The following is a 21,506-nucleotide window of genomic DNA, read 5'->3' on the forward strand; positions in this document are numbered from 1 at the left end:
CCACTAGAGAAAATGGGAGGTGTCAAAAGTTCTGCTCCAGAGGGGGCAGAGTTAGGGATGCTTGTCCAATACATTTATAGTCACATGATCCTTAGACCTGATGTAAGCTGATTCTCCAATTCCATTAATCCTGAGAGTTCTCTGGAAGCTCAGGCAGGACTCTGCTAGAATTATCCTCGTAGCTCTATCATGACTGAGACAGTTCTGGTACTCAGAGCTAAAGAATCTATTCTCCAATACAGTTCCTTCCCCAGCCAGAGGTGAAATCACAGAAGCATGGTCAAATGGTTCATCTGAATCCATGGTCCCTGCATCTCAAAGTATAGATGCTGGCAGGCTGATAGTGGAAAGAGCCTGTTAATCTGAAATACAAAACATACCAATACACAGTAAACAAGACTCTGTCAGGCATACTTTATGCCACTAAATGGAAGAGATTCATGGTCTGGGCACATCAGCTCCACTGTGTCCTGGACACAGATTCCAGACATATTTTACTATCTCCTGTATTTAAAGAACTCTGGACAGTCATTGATTTCCTTGAGGTTTCACCTAATAGCCGTCTCAGCTTTGCACCCTCCAATTCAGGGTTATTCTGTATTTTCACACACTGAAATGGACAGATTCCTAACTATATCCCCCAGTTAGAGAACCTCTCCCTCCCTGGGCTCTAAATGCAGTTCTTACAGGTTTATTGGACCCATCTTTCAAACAATTAACTACATGTTCTTTCTTTCCATTACAACAGTCTTTCTGGTAGCAATAACATCAGCCAGAAGAAAAGGGGACCCCATATACAATTGTTCATGAAGACAGTGTCATTGAGACTTTTTGTCAGCAGTGGTCTCTGACTTTCACTTCACTCAGGTCATCCACTTATCTATACTCCCCTCCAACCTACATTCAAATAAAGACAAGGCTAAGATCCACACTCTCTTTTCAGGTCGCTCTTCTTTTACACAAAGAGGTATCCCCTAGATTATTCTTAGTTTATGGAGACACTGTTAAAGCATAGAGCATTTCAACACAGACTTTCTAAACTGGCTCCCTAGGTGTATTAAGCTATCATATGAATTGCCAATTCATACCTATGAGGGTAAACACTCAGTCAGCTGTTTCTTTGAGAAATATTCGCATTCTAGAGATTTGTCGGGCAGCTACTTGGGGCACAGTACATACATGCATCGAGCATTACTCTAAAATGGAGGACTCATGCTCTGATGATCATTTTGATGGAGCTTTCCTGCAAACACTATTTAGATAGACTCTTAGCACCCACCTCCTGTGATCTAGGACACTGCTCTGAGTCGCCAACTGTGGAATATATAAGGACAAATACTCAAAAATTTAGCCCCTTCCCTGCCACTATGGATTCTGATAACATCTGTATTCTATATTGGCAAAAGAAGCAAGGGGTAGCCCTTCCCTTTATGCCTTCAGTTGGAGGCCTGAGGTCTCTTGGGACACAGTGCAGCTCCCAACGGACATTGCTGGCTAAAAGATCCAGATTCAAGTGAACTGGACATGTGTACAGAAACTAGTGTGTTTGTGTGTACACAACACATCTCAAAAAAAACCCTACCACAGTTACTGTAACGTAAATTAAATAAGTTTCCTCCTTTGCATCCCTTCTGCAGGCCCTGTCCAGCCTTGGTGCTTTATAAAAGCCTGAGGATTGACAAGAAATGTCAGTCTATCCTGATAGAAATATCTCACCTCTGAGAGCTTGAGCCTGCCCCACAAGACAAATAATCTCCTCCAGGCTCTAGTCTATATCCTTCATAGTAAGACAAGATCTGGACAAGATCAGACAGTCTTATACCTCAAGAGGCTAAACAGTTGATATAAAGCCTCTAGCTTTCACTATTGTTATCATGTCTCCAGAAGATCTTCTGACATTAGTGCACCTGGCAGAGGCTTTTTCACATATTTCAGTCAGACTATGTCATTGGGCTTTTCACCTATTGAAACTATCATTATTGTTCTAAAATAGCACCCTTCAAACAGTTCTCCACTCCCCAGAATGTCCCCGGGGTGCTGATAGTAATGATAGTCTGGGTAATGAGTCTAGGGACTTCTATACCTATTTATAGCTGTCACCTCAACTTAGCCAAGAAGTACATGGTGTTTAGACAAGCAGTTGCACAGTTCTCTTGATCTTTCCAGCAGGAAGCATCTGCTGTCCTAAAGCTGTCTCCTTAGTATATACCCAGTTTATACTGAGTTGGGTGTATCAGTTATTGAGTGGCAAGTTCTAAACAGAATGGGATATTCCTACAGTATAGTAGAGATTCTCCTAGCCTTGTGCAGGCCCTCTTATCTATCTGCCTCAGTAAGTGTTTTGACAGAATCCCCTGCTAGTACAAGATAGGAGGGTTAGCATTAGGAAATCAGCCACCCCACTTCCTCTGAATTCCTTACATGATATCCTAGATATAGGCCTACGTGCTCTCACCATTGCATCTCCATTCTTTCAGTGAATTTTAAACAGAAACCTAAACTCAGGCTGGTTGCAGTCTCTAGTAAATACCTCAGTACCAGCAGGTTATTTTGAGGCAGCTAATTATTTAAATGAACAGTTAGAACAATCTTTTCTACCTAGAATCTGCTCACAGATTCACAGACCCTTATGATCCATCTTTTCAAGCTGAAGGCATCTAGTTCCTTTCAGTAAAGACCTGCTTCCTGGCTGCAGTTACATCAGCAAGAAGAGTCTATGACAGGGGTCGGCAACCTTTCAGAAGTGCTGTGCCGAGTCTTCATTCATTCAATCTAATTTAAGGTTTTGTGTGCCAGTAATACATTTTAACGTTCTTAGAAGGTCTCTTTCTATAAGTCTATAATATATAACTAAACTAATGTTGTATGTAAAGTAAATAAGGTTTTTAAAATGTTTAAGAAGCTTCATTTAAAATTAAATAAAATGCAGAGCCCCCTAGACCGGTGGCCAGGACCCAGGCACTGTGAGTGCCACTGAAAATCAGTTCGAGTGCTGCCTTTGGCACCCGTGCCATAGGTTGCCTACCCCTGGTCTATGAGATCTCTATTTAAAAGAGAAGACTTTTTCCATAAGGGACAAGGTAGTCCTTCATAATGAAAGTTAACCGTACAGGTTCCATACTCAACAGGAAATTATTCTTCAGTTATTTTGCACAAAGCCTCAATACCTGAATGAAAATGCATGGCATGTGATAGGTCTGAGAAGAGAAGTTTCAAATCCAGCTTAGTAGAGCTGAGCAATTCATGAAAACATCTGTTTACTTTTACACTAAATGCCTGGATCTGTAAAGGTGTACTTTACAGTTGGGGGTTTCAGTGCTGTACCACTGAAGTATATTCAACCACCGATAAATTGATTCCAGAGCCAAAAAGACCCTGTCATACTAGTGTCATACTAGGAAGAGAGAGAGTCAGCCTTTACAGAAAAAGATCTGTAAAGTTATCCACTGGTTATCTAGCAACACTTTTTATAAAGCACCACAGGCGTAACCTTCATTCCTTCTCAGAAGCTTCCTTTGGAAGGAAAGGTATTCTAGCTAGTGGTCTCTAAATAACGTTATAGTACCTTTTGGGGAAAGAGGTAAGTCTTAGTGTGCTGCTTACCTCTCTCTCTCTTCCTCCCTAGCAATTTGTTGTTCTTTACTGTTCACTGAATCCCAAATTTACAAGGTAGAGGTCAGAGTCTAGAATGGAATGCTTGTTATCTGACTGCTTCCTGTCTGGAAGTGATCTCCCCAAGTCCACTCTATACTTTCTGCTCTTACACAATGATGTCTTTCCTGTGGCCTAGTAGAATAAGGCATTACTTTTAAGAAGAATGTTTTTTAATCTACTAATAAGGATTTAGGGTAGATTATTTTCTGCATGAAACCTCTGCTTAATGCAGAAGAGAAGGGGGCTGTTGGGGAGCCAATTACTGCACTTTGATTCTCAGGGGTAGCCCTGGTCCCAGTAAAATTTATGTTGCTGCCAGGAAGCTTGTAAGTTCCACAATTGGCATAGGGTCCACTAAGGATCCTAAACCAGTGAAGGATGGGATAGTGAAGCTCTGCTCCACAATGTCCCCTTTCCACCCTCCACACCTTCCCCACACCAGGGGAGTGGGAGGTGGTAATAATAAGGCTCAGAGGTGGCAGGTAACTTGGAGATGGGTTCAGCCCCTTTCCTCCTCCTGCTGGATGCGAAGCTGGATCTCCGTAGAGAATCCAGCCCATAGTGTTTTCACTTTGGATGAACAGCTTTGGATGTACTCCTCTAGAGACACTGCAGGAGTAAGGCAAAATCCTGGAGCTTCACAGAAAGGTCTGAGCTGCCTGCAGGCTTCCCAAACATCTCATAATTGGGAAAAGGCAATTTCCAGAAAGGAAGTAATCCAGGAAAGGCATTTCTGTTCTAAATCCACTTGCCCTCCTCTAATGAAGATCCGTTACACAAAAACGGAGGGTACATTTACACTGCAATAAAAGACCTGTTGCAGCTGGTCCAAGTCGGCAGATTTGGGCTCATGAGGCTTAGGCTGCAGGGTTATAAAATTTTTGTGTAAACATTTGGGCTTGGGATCCTGAGCTCAGGATCTCAGACCCCACGAAGGTAGAGGGTCTCAGAGCCCAGGCTCCAGCCCAAGTCTGAATGTCTACACGGCAATTTTATAGCCCTGCAACCCAAGCCTCATGAATCCGAGTCAGCTGACCTGGGCTCTGAGAGTCAGTGCTGGGTTTTTGTTTTTTTTATCACCGTGTAGACATACCCTCAACTTAATAAAAAACCTTGTTACTTTAACCAAATACACATTGTATACAAATGTAGCATCTAATTTATTAATTTGAGGGAGGAGGGAAAGTGGTCTAAATGCCTTCATATGGAATATGAAATTTTTCAAAACAGGTGATAAAAGATTTGGTTATAAACAACGTTGAGCATGTTTGGTGGGAGGGAAGTTAGCTCCCCTCTCCACCTTTGTTACAATCATTGGACATTTCTGATATTGAATCACATTAACATATGTGTCAGCATCATGACAGTATAACATTCATCCAGGATTTGCTACTGCACCGTGTTGCTTTTGTTACATGCCTTTTGGGCTAATGTTTCATACTTTTTTTTTTTTTTTTTAAATGTGAATGGTATTTATATTGTCCCATCTGAAATTTTGAAGATTATCACTAGTGTAACTTCCTTGAATAAATACTTTCCTTTTCAAAAATCTTAGCATAACTGTTATGCAGATTGTATCAGAGATAATCATTTTTAAATAAAAGACTGATTTAATATTTTAAGCAGATTCACTTTTTAAAACCTGATGAGCAGTGTCACAAAAACTATGCTTGTTAGCTACTGGATTATATGTTTTTTTGTAAATTGGCAGTTTTAGTACACCTCTACCTCGATATAACACTGTCCTCAGAAGCCAAAAAATCTTACCACGTTATAGGTGAAACCGCGTTATATCGAACTTGATTTGATCCGCCAGAGCGTGCAGCCCTGCCCCTTCGGAGCGCTGCTTTATTGCGTTATATTTGAATTTGTGTTATATTGGGTGGCGTTATAACAGGGTAGAGGTGTAATTTAATTTATGGATTAGCAGTAGTAGGAAAGAAATCCATCGGGGGCATGAACTTTGATTTCACCTCCATTGATAGGGCTCGTGTATTGTATCTGTCTTTTATTTTTTTGTTTGTTTGTTTAATTTTTCCCCAACCTAGACTTTTCACCACAGGAATTAAAAATGTTCATTTGTTCCATACCATCTCTCTGGCTTCAAATGTTTGTTGCAGAGGCAGTCTTTAAAAATTTATGTTTACGGAGGAACATTACTATTTCTGCTGAACCTCTTTCTCTTCAGAAAATAGTAAGTAGCATTTGTAGTGCTTGATACTGAACTACATTTTGGAATGTAATCTAACAGACTAATGAGATGGAATTCTGGAAACCAATAATTCTTACTTATTTGCCTTCTCCTTGTTCTACACCACAGTTAGAGGAGATATGCATTGCCTGTGTGGCATTCCATCCTTGGAGAATTTAAAGCATTTAAATGAAAAATAATATTAGGATTGGGTTTATCTTGCCACAGATCTGAGATCATAGTTCAAATATGGATATGATTTTTTTGCTTACCAAGCAATTCTTAGTGACAACTGTCTTATTAATGTGGCAGCCTACACCATCAGATAAAGTGAAAAACATTATGAATAATTTTTTCATTGCAATATTAAATTCCAGGTATAGGAATATGCCCAATTTTGTCTGATAAAGTCAATACTGAAAAAAGGCAATTTTTTTTTTAAGGTTATCCACTATATTCTTCCCAAACACAACTTTGTTTCATGCTTCAGGGCAGCAGTGTTGCAGCTAAATTTTTTCCTGTTAATGTTCCATCTTCTGCGTCTGTCAAAGTTGCTACCTTCACATCACAATTTCTGGTGCTTGGGTAGGGAATGTCAAGAATGTCTTCAAAGGATATGTTGTAGTCAGGGCAAGGGCAGGACAGTGAGAGGAGGGGGCAGTACAGAGAGGAGCTCTATTAAAGTGGAAAATCAGCCTAAGCCCCTAAATTCTTGAGGATGGATTCAAAGTCAGACAGCTTCGCACATTTTCTATACAGAACAGTTGCCTTCAGTTTACATATGGATATAGAAGAATTCAAGATAGGTTGGAACTTTTTAATGCATTGTTCACCATAAATAGTCTTTAAGCGGAGCACTGGGGAAAGACATATGTAAGCTGACAAAACAAGCCAAGAAATGAACGTACGAGCTAGCTTTAACGTGTAATCAACACATACAATAGAAAACTCTACTAATGTTTATATAACATAGTCAGCGTTATTAAGTCTTCATATGACAATTGCACAGTAGAGTAAATGGAAACCTTTTTTCAGTGCATAAGACAAATTCTCATTCCTTTTGCAACTTTTTCTTGGCCTCATGGAGATTTCCCTGTTCTCCCCAGGGTGGTATTAATTTCTGGCCTAATTTTGCCACCTGAACTCCTATTGAGTAGTATCTTGCTACCTAAGTAGTCCCACCTTAACTGTATAAACATTCTTAAACTTTTTTAAAGTAGTGGGTGTAGAAATGTGATTGTGGTAGGAGACTGTCTTAAGTAGAGTAAATGCAGGAAAAGATGGAGGGAAAATGAATTGTAATTTCTAATTACCAGTTAAGCAGTACTTCTTTTTTCCTAAACACAGTCATAAAAATTGTAACAAACATATTATTTTTGCAACAGGTTTGTTCCTGTTTGCCTGCTTTAGGAGAAGTAAGTATGCATGAGACTGGGGAAGTGCAGAAAGTGAAGAAAAAGAAAATAGGGCAGTGGCCTTGCCCTGAGTCTCAAAGGGCATTACTGATGCTAAATGGTGATAAGCAGAACCAAGCCAAACGGCTGCCTGATCTACCGTAAGTAATACCTATAACATCACCAGTTTTATTCTGCTTTGGGGGACAGCTTCTGACCTGACACATTTCTTGAACTTTATGTGACCTGTGTTGTTGTCTGCAAATTACTGTGACTGGCAGAAAGCTCCATTTTAAACTTGTAACACATCTGGGTAGGTTTTTTCCTCTCTCGGTTTATATGTATATTGATGCACGTTCATTTCCCTAGGGAAGCATTTTACATTAATAATGGGAAAATGTAAGTATTCACAGAATTATTTTTTTTAAGTCTGTTTGCCATATAATTACTGCTTTTAACAAGTATGTACTTTGCCAAATGTTTTAAAAATAGAATTAAGATTAAGTATCAGAGAGGTAGCCATGTTAGTCTGTATCCACGAAAGCTTATGCCCAAGTAAATCTGTTATTCTTTAAGGTGCCACCAGACTCCTCGTTGTTTTTAATTAAGATTAAATTTCAGACTCTCTAATTCAGAAACACACATTGTATGTATGGAGTATATAATATGTACATACATTTAATAATTTTCCCAAAAGATTAGTTTAATAAAAATATACTTGTCATTGCTTGATTTCTGTTTAGTGAACTGATCTTCAGTAAATTCCCTCCATTATCAAAGAAGTTAAGGATGAAAGCAAAAGTTGAGGTGTCAAACACCAAAGAGAATCATCACCCTTTGGATGAAGAGATGCACTTTTACAAGACTAATATTAAAGGTATTCTGTATATCTAATTTATGATAAAAATTTCATATGGTTACAGTCAGTACTTTCAGGTTTAATACACTTGCCCTGATGAATGCTGAGCTAAAGTGATGTCCCAAACCCAAGAAATATGTCCTTGTGTATCATATTTGTTGTTTTCAACATTTATTTGAGAGAGAAATCATTTTGTACATGGTGAAATAAAGCTGCTTTCTCTATTCCCCTCCGCCCTCCCTCCCCCACACAAATATTAGCGTGTATAGCTTGTGTGAGCTCATTTCCAGTCTTGCCCATCTTACTTTGCTAATCCACCTCAACCTGTACTTGGTAGGATCAACGTCTTCTGATTTGAAAGTATAATTCAGTCTTCATCTCTTTCAGTCCTAGACATTTTGTGAACAAAGACTGAGAAGTATGCTATGTTGCATAGCTGTGTTAAGCATATGGACGGTTTTCTTCCAGGCACTGAGCCCAGACTATGAAATGCATTTGGCTTTTAGTCTTAACTATGCTGGAACCCAAGTACCTTAGAATGAAATAGCACTGCAGTAATTCACTCAGGCCTCACTTATTATACAAATTTAATAAAATGCACTTTACACAAGTCTGTACCTGGCCAGAATCACTTGCTGGAACTGTTTTTTTGGTTGTTTTTTTTTTTAATCTGAACCTTACCTATAGTGTTTCTACTACAAATATATCTATCATGTAGACACTCAAGGGAGAACTGAAGTAAAATAGGGGGAAAAAAAAAAGCCCTCATCATTCAAGGTTTTATATTCAGTAGAGTATGTCACAAACAATGAGGGACAAAACATTCATCCCATTCTGGGATTTTTTTTTTATTTTATTTTTTTTAATTTCATCAGTAACAGAGCCAGACCGTGCATTTTAAAATGTGGTGCCCTTTCCCTTTACTGCTTCTGTAAGTAAAAATTAATGTGAATGATTGTATGCTGCTTTTATAAAGGCAAAATGAACTAGAGGAATAGGGCAGAAAACGGTCAACTCTTCATCTCACCCATCTCTCTACCAAAATCTCAAGTAGCAGCTCAATAAAAAATAAAAATTCTACTGAAAAGAACTAGTAGGGAACTGACAGTTGTACTTTAATGTGTGCAATAAATATAATAAAAAGACACTGTCTGGGCACTATTGTATAGATGGAGAAAATTAGTCTGATATATATTTCATTTCTAACCTGTTCGCTGTTGCATCTTCAGTCAGCTTGCATCAAGATTTTGCTCTGGCTTTTGTTCAGACATAATCACTTATTGAAAACAAATTTATACATACAGTAGGCCTGAAGTTCTTACCATGTATTCATTAACTGTGTCTGTTACTTATACACAGCAGTTCAGTCTCTTGCTTTTCAGCTTTAAATGGTACCTTGCCTCTGTGGACGATTTTTTTCCCTTGTGTTTTTTTTTTTAAACGACTCCTTCATCTCTCGCTCTCTCTCTGCTATGGTAGCCAAGTCAGACAGCCTATTGAGAAACAGCAAACCATCTGTTAACAGATTTGAAATTCTGAATTATACTTGAATGTGTAGAGGCACTCGTGCTTAGCCAGAAACATTCATTTGAATTAAGCTATAAATGCTGTGTAAAAAGAACCATACATTAAATGTAGGTTCATGAATAAATTTAAGGGAAGGCAACTGCACGCTAAACTTTTATTACTTGAAAACCCAGTATTTTTGCTGTTCTGTGATCATTCAGTGCTTTTATAGTGTGATTGAAGCTTTAAACCTTGAATTGGGGGGTGATAATTCCAGTGTTAAACCTTTTGCAGTACAATTTCATTGCTGGATCTGTGACGGAACAGAAGCTCTGTGTTTTGGGGTTTTTTGGGTCTTTTTTAAGATGTTTAAACAGGACAAAGGAAAATCTTACTCATTATTGAATTTTCTGGCATGCAGCCACATCTCCTAGTTCCTAGTTGATTATTTTCTTTAGTTGCTATCTTGCCTAGTCTAGTATAATCTATTAATGTTTTATGGTAGGAGAGACAGCCCTGCATATAGCTTGCATAAGAAACAAAGTGGAGAGATTGATTCAGCTTCTCCCTTTCCCTGGAACAGACATTAATGTTAAAGGTAAGCTTGTTGATTTTCTGTACTGAACCAACATATTAAACCAAATAATTTTAGTATTTTCATTTTGAAATACAAAGTTCACTTTTTAGAAATATTAAAGAAAATCTTAATTGTTTTAATTATACGGAGTCATGACTTAAAGCACAGGTTTTATGAACAGCTAGCATGCTTGGACTTTAGTTACAAGTTTTCTATTAAGTCATATGTGAAGTCTTAAAAATTTTCCATGTGTTTTTGAATGAATTTCTTTTTATTATTTTAAAATGGTAAAATGGGATTAAACTTCAAATGTTAAAAGGTAAGTGTGGTGCTATTTAGCAGAATGAAAGTAGTGCTGTTTAATTAATCAAAATTATAATATTATGAACAGTTAACTACTACTTTTGCTCTTTTAAAACTTCCCTTGATTTATAATTCAGACTATGCTGGCTGGACGCCATTGCATGAAGCCTGTAACCATGGTAGCACAGTGTGTGTCCGTGAAATTTTGCAACGTTGTCCAGAGGTAGACCTGCTCAGTCAAGTGGACGGGGTGACTCCTTTGCATGATGCACTGTCAAACGGACATGTAGAAATTGGCAAACTGCTACTTCAGCGTGGGGGTGAGTGCATTTATGCTAAACTGGTTTTAAGAAATTGTCCAGTGTTAAATGAGTCCATATGAAGTTCATAGCATCCTTCTTTGCTGATGGTAAAATAGTATTGTATTTTAAAAATAAATGTTTAAAATAAACTTTAAAAGCTGTTTTGGTCACTATAGAGAAAATCCTTATGATTTTTTCACTTATTCAGATTCTCATAAAAATGTGAAATTAACATAATATATCCCTGACTTGTAAATTTTTTTCAGGGTTTGAGTGGTTTGATTTTTTTCTTTGTTTTTGTTTAAAATGTTTTATACTCCCATGATGAGTTATATTCTGAAAGATTTTAGTGAGTGAACATAAAAATTACCCAGTTACCAAGCAAATCTACAGAATTTTTTAAATTGTTTTTATCTACATTGCAATGATTTCTATAGAGATTTACTAGTCTAATTTTCCAGGTCATGTTTATATATTTAAATGAAAACTTGCTCAGTATTTATGACGATGATCTTTGAAGAATACAGTTTGCTGACAAACTAGCTGAAGAAAGGACATTTTGTAGTTGTCAGAACTGCTGTTGGTGGGGGGGTACCAGTAGGAGGGAGACCATAGTTTTACACATATACATTGCTCCCAATACAATTTACAATGCATGCTTTTAATGTTTTTTTTCTTTAGTGACAGGATTCTTAGATCATGTCTTGATAAATGCTATACCAACTGAATTAACTTACCATGTTCATGAACAAAGCTAATGCAAAAAGTTGACTATTTTAAAAAAGACAATTGATGCCTCATCTGCTAAAACAAAAATTTATGTTGCTTGTACTGTTCACACCTACTTTGTGTCAATCTAATCTCTATGCATTATATCCCAAGTCCAAATCTTTGTGATAGTGATCATTCTGCACATAACCACATAAGGCAAAAGAATGCACTGTATTTAGATGACTTATAACTTAATTCAGCTAGAGACACAATTATGTTTAGTTTCTGGCATTATAAGATTTCTGTATTTATAGTCTTCTCCTGCCCCCTAAAGGCTACTTCTGTGTCTGTTGGACAGACATCATTTCATAATCAATACATTCCTCTGCTGTTCTACTTTGGTATGTTTGATGAGCTTCAATGCTGAGTCTCACAGGTGTTTTATTTATCTACTGACCCATGTATCTGACATGCCAAGCCAATACCTGGCCTCCCTTCAATTGGTCTAAGTGATGCAAGAGGCAATATTATAGTAAGCCCAACTCTTCAATAGAAAATGGCATTGCACTGACAGATGTGCATTTTTCCTTTGTGAAGAATAAGCAGTGGATGATCCTCTTGTCCTTGGGGAGATCTACTTGCACTTGCATTCATCAAGGTCTTCTGGCAACTGTACAGACTGCATACAGCCTTATCTTTGCCTTTGTCAGATTCTGGGTTTTGGCCTGTCAGCCAGTTTGACACCATGGTGGTGGGAACTGCATTACACATTCATCTTATATTCACTAAGGCTTGGTAGCTGTAATTTGGAGCATTTCTGCATTAACTTTCATTTTCTCTTTCTCTCTCTAGTATTCAGGTTTTTACAAGGTATTCTCTTTTTTTCTCCAAAAAGGCTTCACTTTGCAAAAGTTATTGTAGCTACTTACATAATCAGTGTGAGATTAAAACAGTGTTATAGTTAAAGCAGCATTAACTAAATTAAAATACTCTAGCTCTTGTGGCTAGATTTAGTGGTATGCACATGGTACAATAAGATTCTATTGAAGTTTAAACTGCGATTTACCTTTTCAAAAGATAGTTTCTTTAACATAACATCTATTAGCCTATGCCATTTTATAGCAACCCAAACACCATGTGTTGGGCATTAACACATTTCCGGTATGGCCATTTAACTTACTCCTGATCAATACATTTGTAAAGTGTTACAAATTTGACAAACTATTTTAGTAATAAACTTAGGGATTATTAAAAGGAAGAATCTGACACAGTCTGAAGAGCCAACATGTTGCCTATTTAAAGTTAATTGAACACACTTTAATACAGAGATTGCTAAAAACAGGTATTATAACTTAGTATTTAGTAGCTGAGAGGGATGTGGATTCTCATTTTGACAGCTGACTTGGTGCATGACCTGGGGAAAAGTTACTTGACCAGCTTGTGCTTTAGCTAGCCCAGCAATAACATAAGGTAAAATCTGGACTATGCTGATAAATAGATGCTGCATTTGGGCCCAGCTTCTGCAAGTGTACATCAAATAACTGATCACTAGAAATTCTTAATGAAACTGACCACACTGCACCTTAAATCAGCAGTGTGGAGGAAGGGGAGGGAGACATTGTCTGGCTTGCTGGGGAAAAGAGTGTATCAATTTAAGGATTGGGAGGAGAGAGGCACGGACACTGATGCAAAGGCAGGGTGGGTCAGCATTGTGACACTGACTCATCCCTCAGAAACCAGGGGAGTTGATAAGAGCAAGCCCAGTGGGAGAAGCTCCTTTTCCCCGGAGCAGGTGGAGCAGCTCCCACCCTTGGAAGTGGCAAACTACCAGGTTTGTTTGGGACCCACTGTGGGCATTGCACTAGCTGCTCCTTTCTCGGGGGGCTGGGAAGGAATTTTTCCCTTACCACCAGATTGGCCAAGGCTAAGTGGAGTTTTCTTTGGCTTCCATGCAGAGGGTTCAGGGCGATTAAGGGGGCTTTGTTAAAGTGAGTAGGGAAGGGAGTCAGGCTATGATGTCACAACTCATTATGTAAATGTGAGGCAAATGTCCTGTGCAGGTACTCCATAGGGAAGGGATACAGTGGGGAGAGGGGTTCATCTTCCTCTGCAGCATAGGGCACAGGTCACAGGCAGGTTGCACTAGTGTAAATGGTACATTTTCTGTAACTTGAAGTCTTTAAACCATGATTTGAGGACTTCAGTAACTCAGCCAGAGGTTAGGGATCTATTATAGGAGTGGGTGGATGAGGTTCTGTGGCCTGCAATGTTCAGTAGGTCAGACTAGATGATCACAGTGGTCCCTTCTGTCCTTTAAAGTCTATGAGTCTGTGATACAGTGATCAAATAAATGGCTTGGTAAATGACTTAAAGGAGGTGTTTTGTTAAAGGAGCTGAACAGGGTGGGGTTCAGGATGCCAGTGACTGGCATTGCAGGGAGCCAACCCCCCATTCCTTTATAGCCTATCTTAATTCTCATTCAAGATAGAGGGATGGTAATGTCCCAGCAATGGGTTGTCAGGGACCAGGATGGAAAAGAGGGGCAGGGGCTGGAAGAAGCCCCCAGGTGGACATTGAATGAACATGGAGTTACCTGCACTGTACGCTTTCATCTGCTAGGTAGTCCCAGACATCTAATAATAAAGTTGCGTCCTGATTAAACCATGTACATCTGTCTCCTTTCCTTCTTCTGATATAGCTGGACAATTAACATTTGCAACACTTCCAATACAATGCATGTTATTTTGTATGTTTGCAGTATATTGTTACTTAAATTTAAAACAATACGTTTGTGATTTTTTTTCCTTTTCCAAATAATATTTTGCTTTTCACATAATGTATCAGGTGGTAAACCAAGGTTTATATAATTCTGTACAAAACTAGGCAGTTGTCTTGAGTAGGCAGTCAGTATGTAACTAGTTAATTTGTGCCAACATAATTTAGTACTGAAAGAGGTTATAAAATGGAACCCCTAGTGCTACTCCTCCTCCCCACAAATAGCAGCACTACTCAGCTGCTGTCTTAAAAATGCTGTTACTATTAATACTTTATATTTTTCTTGCAGGACCACTGCTCCTACAGCAGAGGGACTTTTATGGAAAATTGCCACTGGATTATGTGGAGTCCCTATCAGTAAAACAAGAACTTTTGGATATTGTCCACCCAGAAGAGACTGTCAAGGACTTCTGTGAACGTGTGGAAAAAGATTTACACAGCGAGCAAAGAGAACTTTGGTTAATTTTATTTAATAAGATGTTGCTAAATTTTTGTTCGGTTTATAACTTATCTTCACCTTCTCCTTTATCTTTTAAAGCCCACTTAAATTCACTTCCATTAGTGGCTATTAATGGTTGTAAGTTGAAAAGTAGGTCTCTTACTGATTGGTTAGTAGATCTTTATGTTAGAGAGCTACAGACTTTCCAGAAACTTCCAGAGTTTATTCAGGAAATATCTGAGAACCTAAACAAATCTTTTGGAGAACAGGTATATCCCTTATTGGCAACACTAGAAACTATTGCAGTGGCAACTCAGGTGGCTACTTTTCATCTTTCTAACAACTAAGATTAATTTTCAGATCAGTTCCATTGGTTCAGTTGTGATAGTTTATCATGGGCGAGATTCATTCTTGTGAATACAGGAGTGCACATGGCACATCCTACACCAGGCTGGCCAGTGCTACCTAGGAAATATTCCTTTGATCCCTTCTGGCATCTTAAAGCACTAAACCAAAGGCTTCCATAGTTCCACTGAAGGAAGCTGCAGTGTGGAAGTACTGAGTAAGTGCACCTCCTGGCCACTACCCCTTTGTGGCCAAAGTCATCAACTTTTCAGGCTGAACTGAATGCCTGTGGCTCCCTCAGCAGGGGAAAGTTCACTTGCACCCTATCAACCCCTCTTTTTTCCCCTTCTAGCACATTTTCTGTCATGAGGAACCTTGCGCCAGAATTCTTGCTGGTTTCCAAGGATGTTGACCCTAAAGTTTATCTGATTTAGACACTACAGTTGGTTACTTTTTTCCAGGGCATACAGTTATGCCTGCTGTTCTGATGTGACTAACTTTTTGAATACTTGTCAAATAAATAAAACAAAAATGGAAAAACTACTACTACAACAATCCATTTTCCCTATATTATCATCTTAGGAAATAAATATCTTTAAAATACATTTAAAATTTAGCTCAAAAGTTAGTTTTTAAAATTGTGTGTATTTACAGTACCAGTTTACAGTACTTCTGATTTTGTATCAAAGGATCTTGACAAAGTTGTTCATGGAAATGAGCCATTAAACTTTCTACTAGCTTTCTGTAGCATTGTGGTGCTTGCTCATTCATACCTGCATAATGATCAGCTTGACTCAGATCCTCAGCTACATTAGAACTCTGGTTGGCAGAGCTGAATAGAGAAGGGTTAAAAGTAACCAAGCTTCCTTTATGCTTTCCAGATTCCTAAGGCTGCTGTGGCCCAGTTTCGCCTCCAACATAAGTTACACAACCTTGGGGCTTCTCCAAACTGTGCTGGCTTGTAATACCCCTATATAGGTCTGTATCACTGACCGGGATTGCCAAAGCATGAAACGCTGTGGTGACATCCTCAAGCCTGTGGTGGTACTTGTGCAGAACTGACATTTTAGTAGCTGGGGAACTCACCCTGTCCAGATATGGCAGTTTTAAGGTAGCTCCATGCTGCTTATTTGAAGTTGGGGCACCAGCCTCCTTAAAAATTGCAGCCCCAGTACTATTAGTATTTTGTCCTCAGTACTAAGAATATATGAATAGTAGACAAGATAAATCCTCTAAACTGATAAACTAATCCTCTAACCTAATTTAGGATTGTGTGCTTATAAAGTATTATATTGGCTGTGCTTAGTAATTAATTTCATAGAAGGGGCAAATCTTGCCCCCTCCTCCAAATGTACAGAGTCTGTTCATGAGAGGGAACTGAGGTGATTCTCATTCATAAGAGGAAGGGCTGAAGGAGGACAGAATTTGGGGAGGCCATGCTGTGCTGCCTTGCACAGTGAATTGAGAATTGGATGGCAATGCAGGATCTGCCAAGATACAGATACTCTTCACTCCCCACTCCTCTGCACAAATCCGGTGCCCAACTCAATTCAGGCTGAGATCTGGGGAGAGAATTTGCCCATAACGGAAAATGCAAGGAAATGCTGCTTTATAATAAGGATACTTACTGAAATAGTAGGACAAATTTATAATTCATTAAAAGATTAATATAAAATCTTAATGGTCAGAAGGAATGGACTGATTAGTAATATTTAAATTTGCAGTTCTTTTCTAATAGCAATGTATAATGTTAAAGAAACTAAAAGAAAAGGGGATAATAGCAGTTTCTGGAATTGGTGTTGCTTGACTAGAGGGAATAAGTTACATTGATACAGCTGGCTGAGGCACATTAAAACTTCCATTTAGCCTTCATGCAATGGAGACGTGATCTCAGCAATAAAGCCACTGATGATGCTCAGACTGGCTTGGTCTTGGAACCAGATATTTATTACAAATGTTCAGTGGTTATTAATGACTGAGTATTCTTATTAGGCACGTATATAGAGAAAACTGTTCTAGTGAAGATAAGGAGTCCTCTTAGGTTAGATTTGTTTGTTTTGAGCGTTTTGACTTTTCTACTCTGATACTTTACAATAAAATAAATTATTGTAGCTGAAATGTGAAAGCAATTGTAATTTCAGTGTATGCTGTAGTAAACAGGCATAGTGAAAGTGTTCTTATGTACAGACGTTGCAAAGAATGCAAAATATGCCCTTAATTGGTCACATTTTATTAGATTTTTTTTTGTTTTTTAATCATGAATTTGAGCCTCAGTTACATCATCACGCCATAGAAAGCCACAGCGAAAGGATAGTGGTAATACTTGTAAGGTGTTGGTTCAGACTTCAGAATAAAAAAAATCTTAGATACAGAGATGAAAGCCTTCATGGCTTTTCCTTGACCTGATGAAGAAAGAATTTCTTACTTGCTTCCTTAAACTTACATTTAGTCCAATATATTTCCCACAGCTACTTGCTATTTTGTCATTTAGTCAGGGCAACAAAGAATAGTACAATTACCAATTCTAAGACCTGTTTATATATAAAATTTATTTCGAGTGTGTCTATATAGCATATCTGAAGAACTGCCATGAGTGGTGCTCTCCGGCAAAGCAAAACAAGGGATATGAGCGTCTGGGCTGTGCCTGTAAGCCATCTTTGCACTGCCTGGACCTTGAGCTGCTCCGCTGCGGCCTGCATAATTTAGACAGCCCTGGTGGCCCTGTCAGAATTATGGCAGCCTGTCCTTAGCTGCCTATGGGCACAGCACTGCCTGAAATCTCCGTAATGCTACAAAGTGCAGCCCCACCCCCAGCATGCCAAGACTGGTCCCCTGAAAGCAACCTTATGACTTTTTTTTTTCTCCAGTTCCTGCACCACAGGAATCTTCTCCTAGCCAGAGTCTGAACATAAGAATGATTCCATACCCCAGAGGTTAGGGCACTAACCTGAGCATAAGAACGGCTATACTGGGTCAGATGAATGGTCCACATAGCCCAGTATCCTGTCTTCTGACAGTGGCCAATGCCAGGTGCTTTAAAGAGAATGGAAAAAAACAGGGAAATTATCAAGTGATCCATCCTCTATTGTCCACTCCCAGCATCTGGCAGTCAGAGTTTAGTGACACCCATAGCATGAGATTGCATCCCTGATTATCTTGGCTAATAACCGTTGATGGACACATCCTCCATGACTTCAACTAATTCTTTTCTGAACCCGGTTAAAATTTTTGCCTTCAACATCCTGTGGCAACAAGCTCCACAGGTTGACTGTACATTATGTGAAAAAGTATTTCCTCATGTTTGTTTTAAACCTGCTGCCTATTAATATCATTGGGTGACCCTGGTTCTTGTGTTATGTGAAGAGGCAAATTGCACATCATTTTCTCCACACTATTCATAATTTTATAGACCCTTAGACATCTTTTCCCATCTAAGATGAACAGTCAGTCTTTTTAATCTCTCTTCATTTGGAAGCTGTTCCATGCCCCTAATCACTTTTGTTGCCCTTCTCTGTACCCTTTCCAATTCTAATATGTTGTTTTTGAGATGGGGTGACCAAAACTGCACACTCCAGGTGTGGGCATACCATGGATTTATATAGTGGCATTATGATATTTTCTATTTTATTATCGATTCCTAGCATTCTTTTAGCTTTTTTTTGACTGTCGCTGTATTATTGAGCAGATGTTTTCAGAGAACTGTTCACAATGTCTGCAAGATCTTTCTCGAGTAGTAACATCTAATTTGGACTCCATCATTTTGTATGGATAGTTGGGATTATGTTTTCCAATGTGCATTACTTTGCATTTATCAACATTGAATTTCATCTGCTGTTTTGTTGACTAGTCACCCAGTTTTGTGAGATCCCTTTCTAACTCTGGCTTAAGTCCTTGGTCCAATGATTATTCAATTAGTTATACAAAGTAAAACAGCCTCAGCAGGAAAAACTGCAAGAATCTAATCCACCAGCTATTGCTATCCAATAGCCTAGCTAGCAGTAAGGGCACTCATCAGAGTGTGCCCCAGAGTGAGAACCTGGATCTCTCACATCCCACTACTACTGGGATAAAATGTGACCATGCATCTCTTGTGGTTTTGTGAATGGTACCTAAATCTCTTTGAGAATCCACCCTGACAAATCAAAATGATTCATTTTGAGAATGTTCAAACACACCTTTTCAACACTTCCTTTTTTTTCCCATTTAGACTGAAACAATTTGCTGAAGTTGACATGATTCACAAAATGTTTTGGTTGATTCAAATCTGCATTAATTGGTGAAAACTACTGTCAGTGTAACAAGTCCATTCAGGAGATCCAGGATTGTTTGATCACCTTTACTCTGATCTGCCCCCTTTCCCAGTAAGGCACTCATCCCTGAATAAAAGTTGGCTGTAAAGGTTTGTAGCACAAAGGAGGTGCTTTTGTGCAACCTTCTGACATTTCTTTGCTTTAACCCTACCTTACATGTATTCAGGATAGCAAATTCAGTAACTTTAGAATCCTTTATATGTCTAACTCTTGCCTAACTCATACTATATGTCTAGTAAATTAATAGGAAAAATCTACATTTTTGTCTCAAAGCAAAACTTTTATGTGAATTAATAATTGCAGTAAAATGAGATCTAAGTTGATGAAAAGTAAATTTGTTTGTTTTTTCCCACTCCAGTACTGAGGAGATTCTCCATTTCCTCCTGAAGTTTTGAAGAAGCTGTTTCTTTGCAGACCATTCTTTTTCCACTGGAAAAGTACCCCTTGTCTTGGTACCTTGGTAGGCTGCCCTGTTGTGTCATCTCTAGATCTCCTTGAGTGCACCCCACATAGGTATCAGAAATCATGTCTTTACCTCTTCTGGGATGGAATTCCACAATTCACCCACTCTCAGAGCAGGTTCTGGGTTACAGCCCCCTGGATATCAAGTGTGACTAATTCAGCAGATTTAACTGGAGTTGGACTCTGCACGGATTCTCTCTTTCAGAGCCTGTGACAGCATGCATTTGCAGTGCGATAAAAACAGCTTCTTCAAAACAAAGCCTGATTTATTTTGCCCGAGAGGTACTCGGTGCTTAGAGAAGTGGATTTAAAATAAGTGACCTTATCTACGTGTAACCTCTCTATCCAGAGCTCAGGCCAGTCTGGCTTATTCTCCCTTGTGAGGTGGGAGAAACTGCTTACTTTCTTGCAATCTTCTCCCTCTGTTTCTGAAGGCTGTCATCCTCAGGCTACCAGTCAGTGAGTTTAATATTTAATACCAGTTGTTTGTTTTTTGTAAAATGCTGTGCAAACCCATCATACTGTTTAAAGAATATATTTTGTCGGAAATTAACAATTCCTTGTCTTCAGTATTATTGAAAGTCGCTGTGTCAAAAATTGAATTTGAACTGTAGGCCTTTGCTGACCTATATGCTTGCTTTTAAGTTTTCTCTTGAACTTGATGTTGTTGAATGTACTGGAACATAATGTCATATAATATTTAACATACTATTTTAAATGGGATGATACAATGTTGTAATATTTCTGCTTAATATTATGGTATTTTGAAAACAGGCCCAATAAATAGGCTAACTTGAACACAAAATCTAAATCTAATTAGCTTTGATTTAAACCATCTGAGAACGCTTAAATGTAGGTCTGTCCTACAAAGGAAGCTTGTCATTTATTTATCTTTCTGATGCATTAATGGGGGGAAATAAAACAAATATTTATGAGCATTACTAGCTTGATGTCTGCATTTGCAACTAAGTCATAAATATAAATATCAGTGTCAGAAATTAAGGCAATCCCATTTAATAAACTTTGAGAAAATGTTGATAAACTGGAATGAGGGCTTAGTAGTCTAACCACCAGAGATATGAAACACTTACACACCTTGAAACCACTGGTACAAGTCCCAGTTATTCAGCTAAGGTAGATAAATAGAATCTTGATGTGTGGGTGGGTGTGTCTTTAAGATGAGGCCTTAAAAATTTTTCCTGCCTGCTTTGCATGGATGTTAAAAATCAAATGGTGCTTTTAGTAAGATTAGGAGTTTGCCTTCGTGTCACTGGCCAAAATATTTCCCTTTCCCCTACTGTTTCCCCCGCAATGTGCTGTGTTCAGTTGGCTGCCTCCTTACTCACCCAGCTTGATTTCAGTGATGCTGTATATATTTAATGTGTAAAGAGTGATGGGCTCCTTTTCAATGAAAGGCCCAATAGAAAAGTATAAATTGTTTTATTACTATGATTATATGGTGTCTACATGTTAAGTCTTTAATATTGGCTTAATTTTAGACTTTACAACATTTAGCAGCTTTACTCATCAACTCATTAAAATACAAGTGCTTATTTTTCCCCATGTAAACCAATGTGGTTCAGGGTGAATTATTGTAAATTGTGGTATCACTAGGTACCACTATTGGCATGTGCGTGCAGTCCTGAAAACTTTACAGCACCTCTTCTTAAGCAAAATC

The 21,506-nt window shown here is 38.5% G+C and overlaps 1 protein-coding gene across 5 annotated transcripts in view; it reads left to right on the top strand.

Annotated features, from left to right (window-relative positions):
• Positions 1 to 17,099, top strand: part of SLF1 (SMC5-SMC6 complex localization factor 1) — a 79,443-nt gene extending 62,344 nt beyond the window's left edge. For 2 of the 5 annotated variants that reach the window (XM_045022179.1, XM_045022180.1), the window contains exons 13-18: positions 5,703 to 5,848; positions 7,231 to 7,400; positions 7,983 to 8,116; positions 10,110 to 10,202; positions 10,622 to 10,804; positions 14,562 to 17,097. In XM_045022179.1, the coding sequence (XP_044878114.1) occupies positions 5,703 to 5,848; positions 7,231 to 7,400; positions 7,983 to 8,116; positions 10,110 to 10,202; positions 10,622 to 10,804; positions 14,562 to 15,058 (1,223 nt within the window). In that variant the 3' untranslated portion in view covers positions 15,059 to 17,097. Of the gene's footprint in view, positions 1 to 5,702; positions 5,849 to 7,230; positions 7,401 to 7,982; positions 8,117 to 10,109; positions 10,203 to 10,621; positions 10,805 to 14,561 lie in introns of all 5 variants that reach the window. The other 3 variants (XM_045022183.1, XM_045022182.1, XM_045022181.1) reach the window with 2 other exon arrangements.
• Positions 17,100 to 21,506: the final 4,407 nt, after the last annotated feature.

The sequence above is a fragment of the Mauremys mutica genome, chromosome 6 (assembly GCF_020497125.1).
Source record: "Mauremys mutica isolate MM-2020 ecotype Southern chromosome 6, ASM2049712v1, whole genome shotgun sequence".
NCBI classification, from domain to species: domain Eukaryota; kingdom Metazoa; phylum Chordata; order Testudines; family Geoemydidae; genus Mauremys; species Mauremys mutica.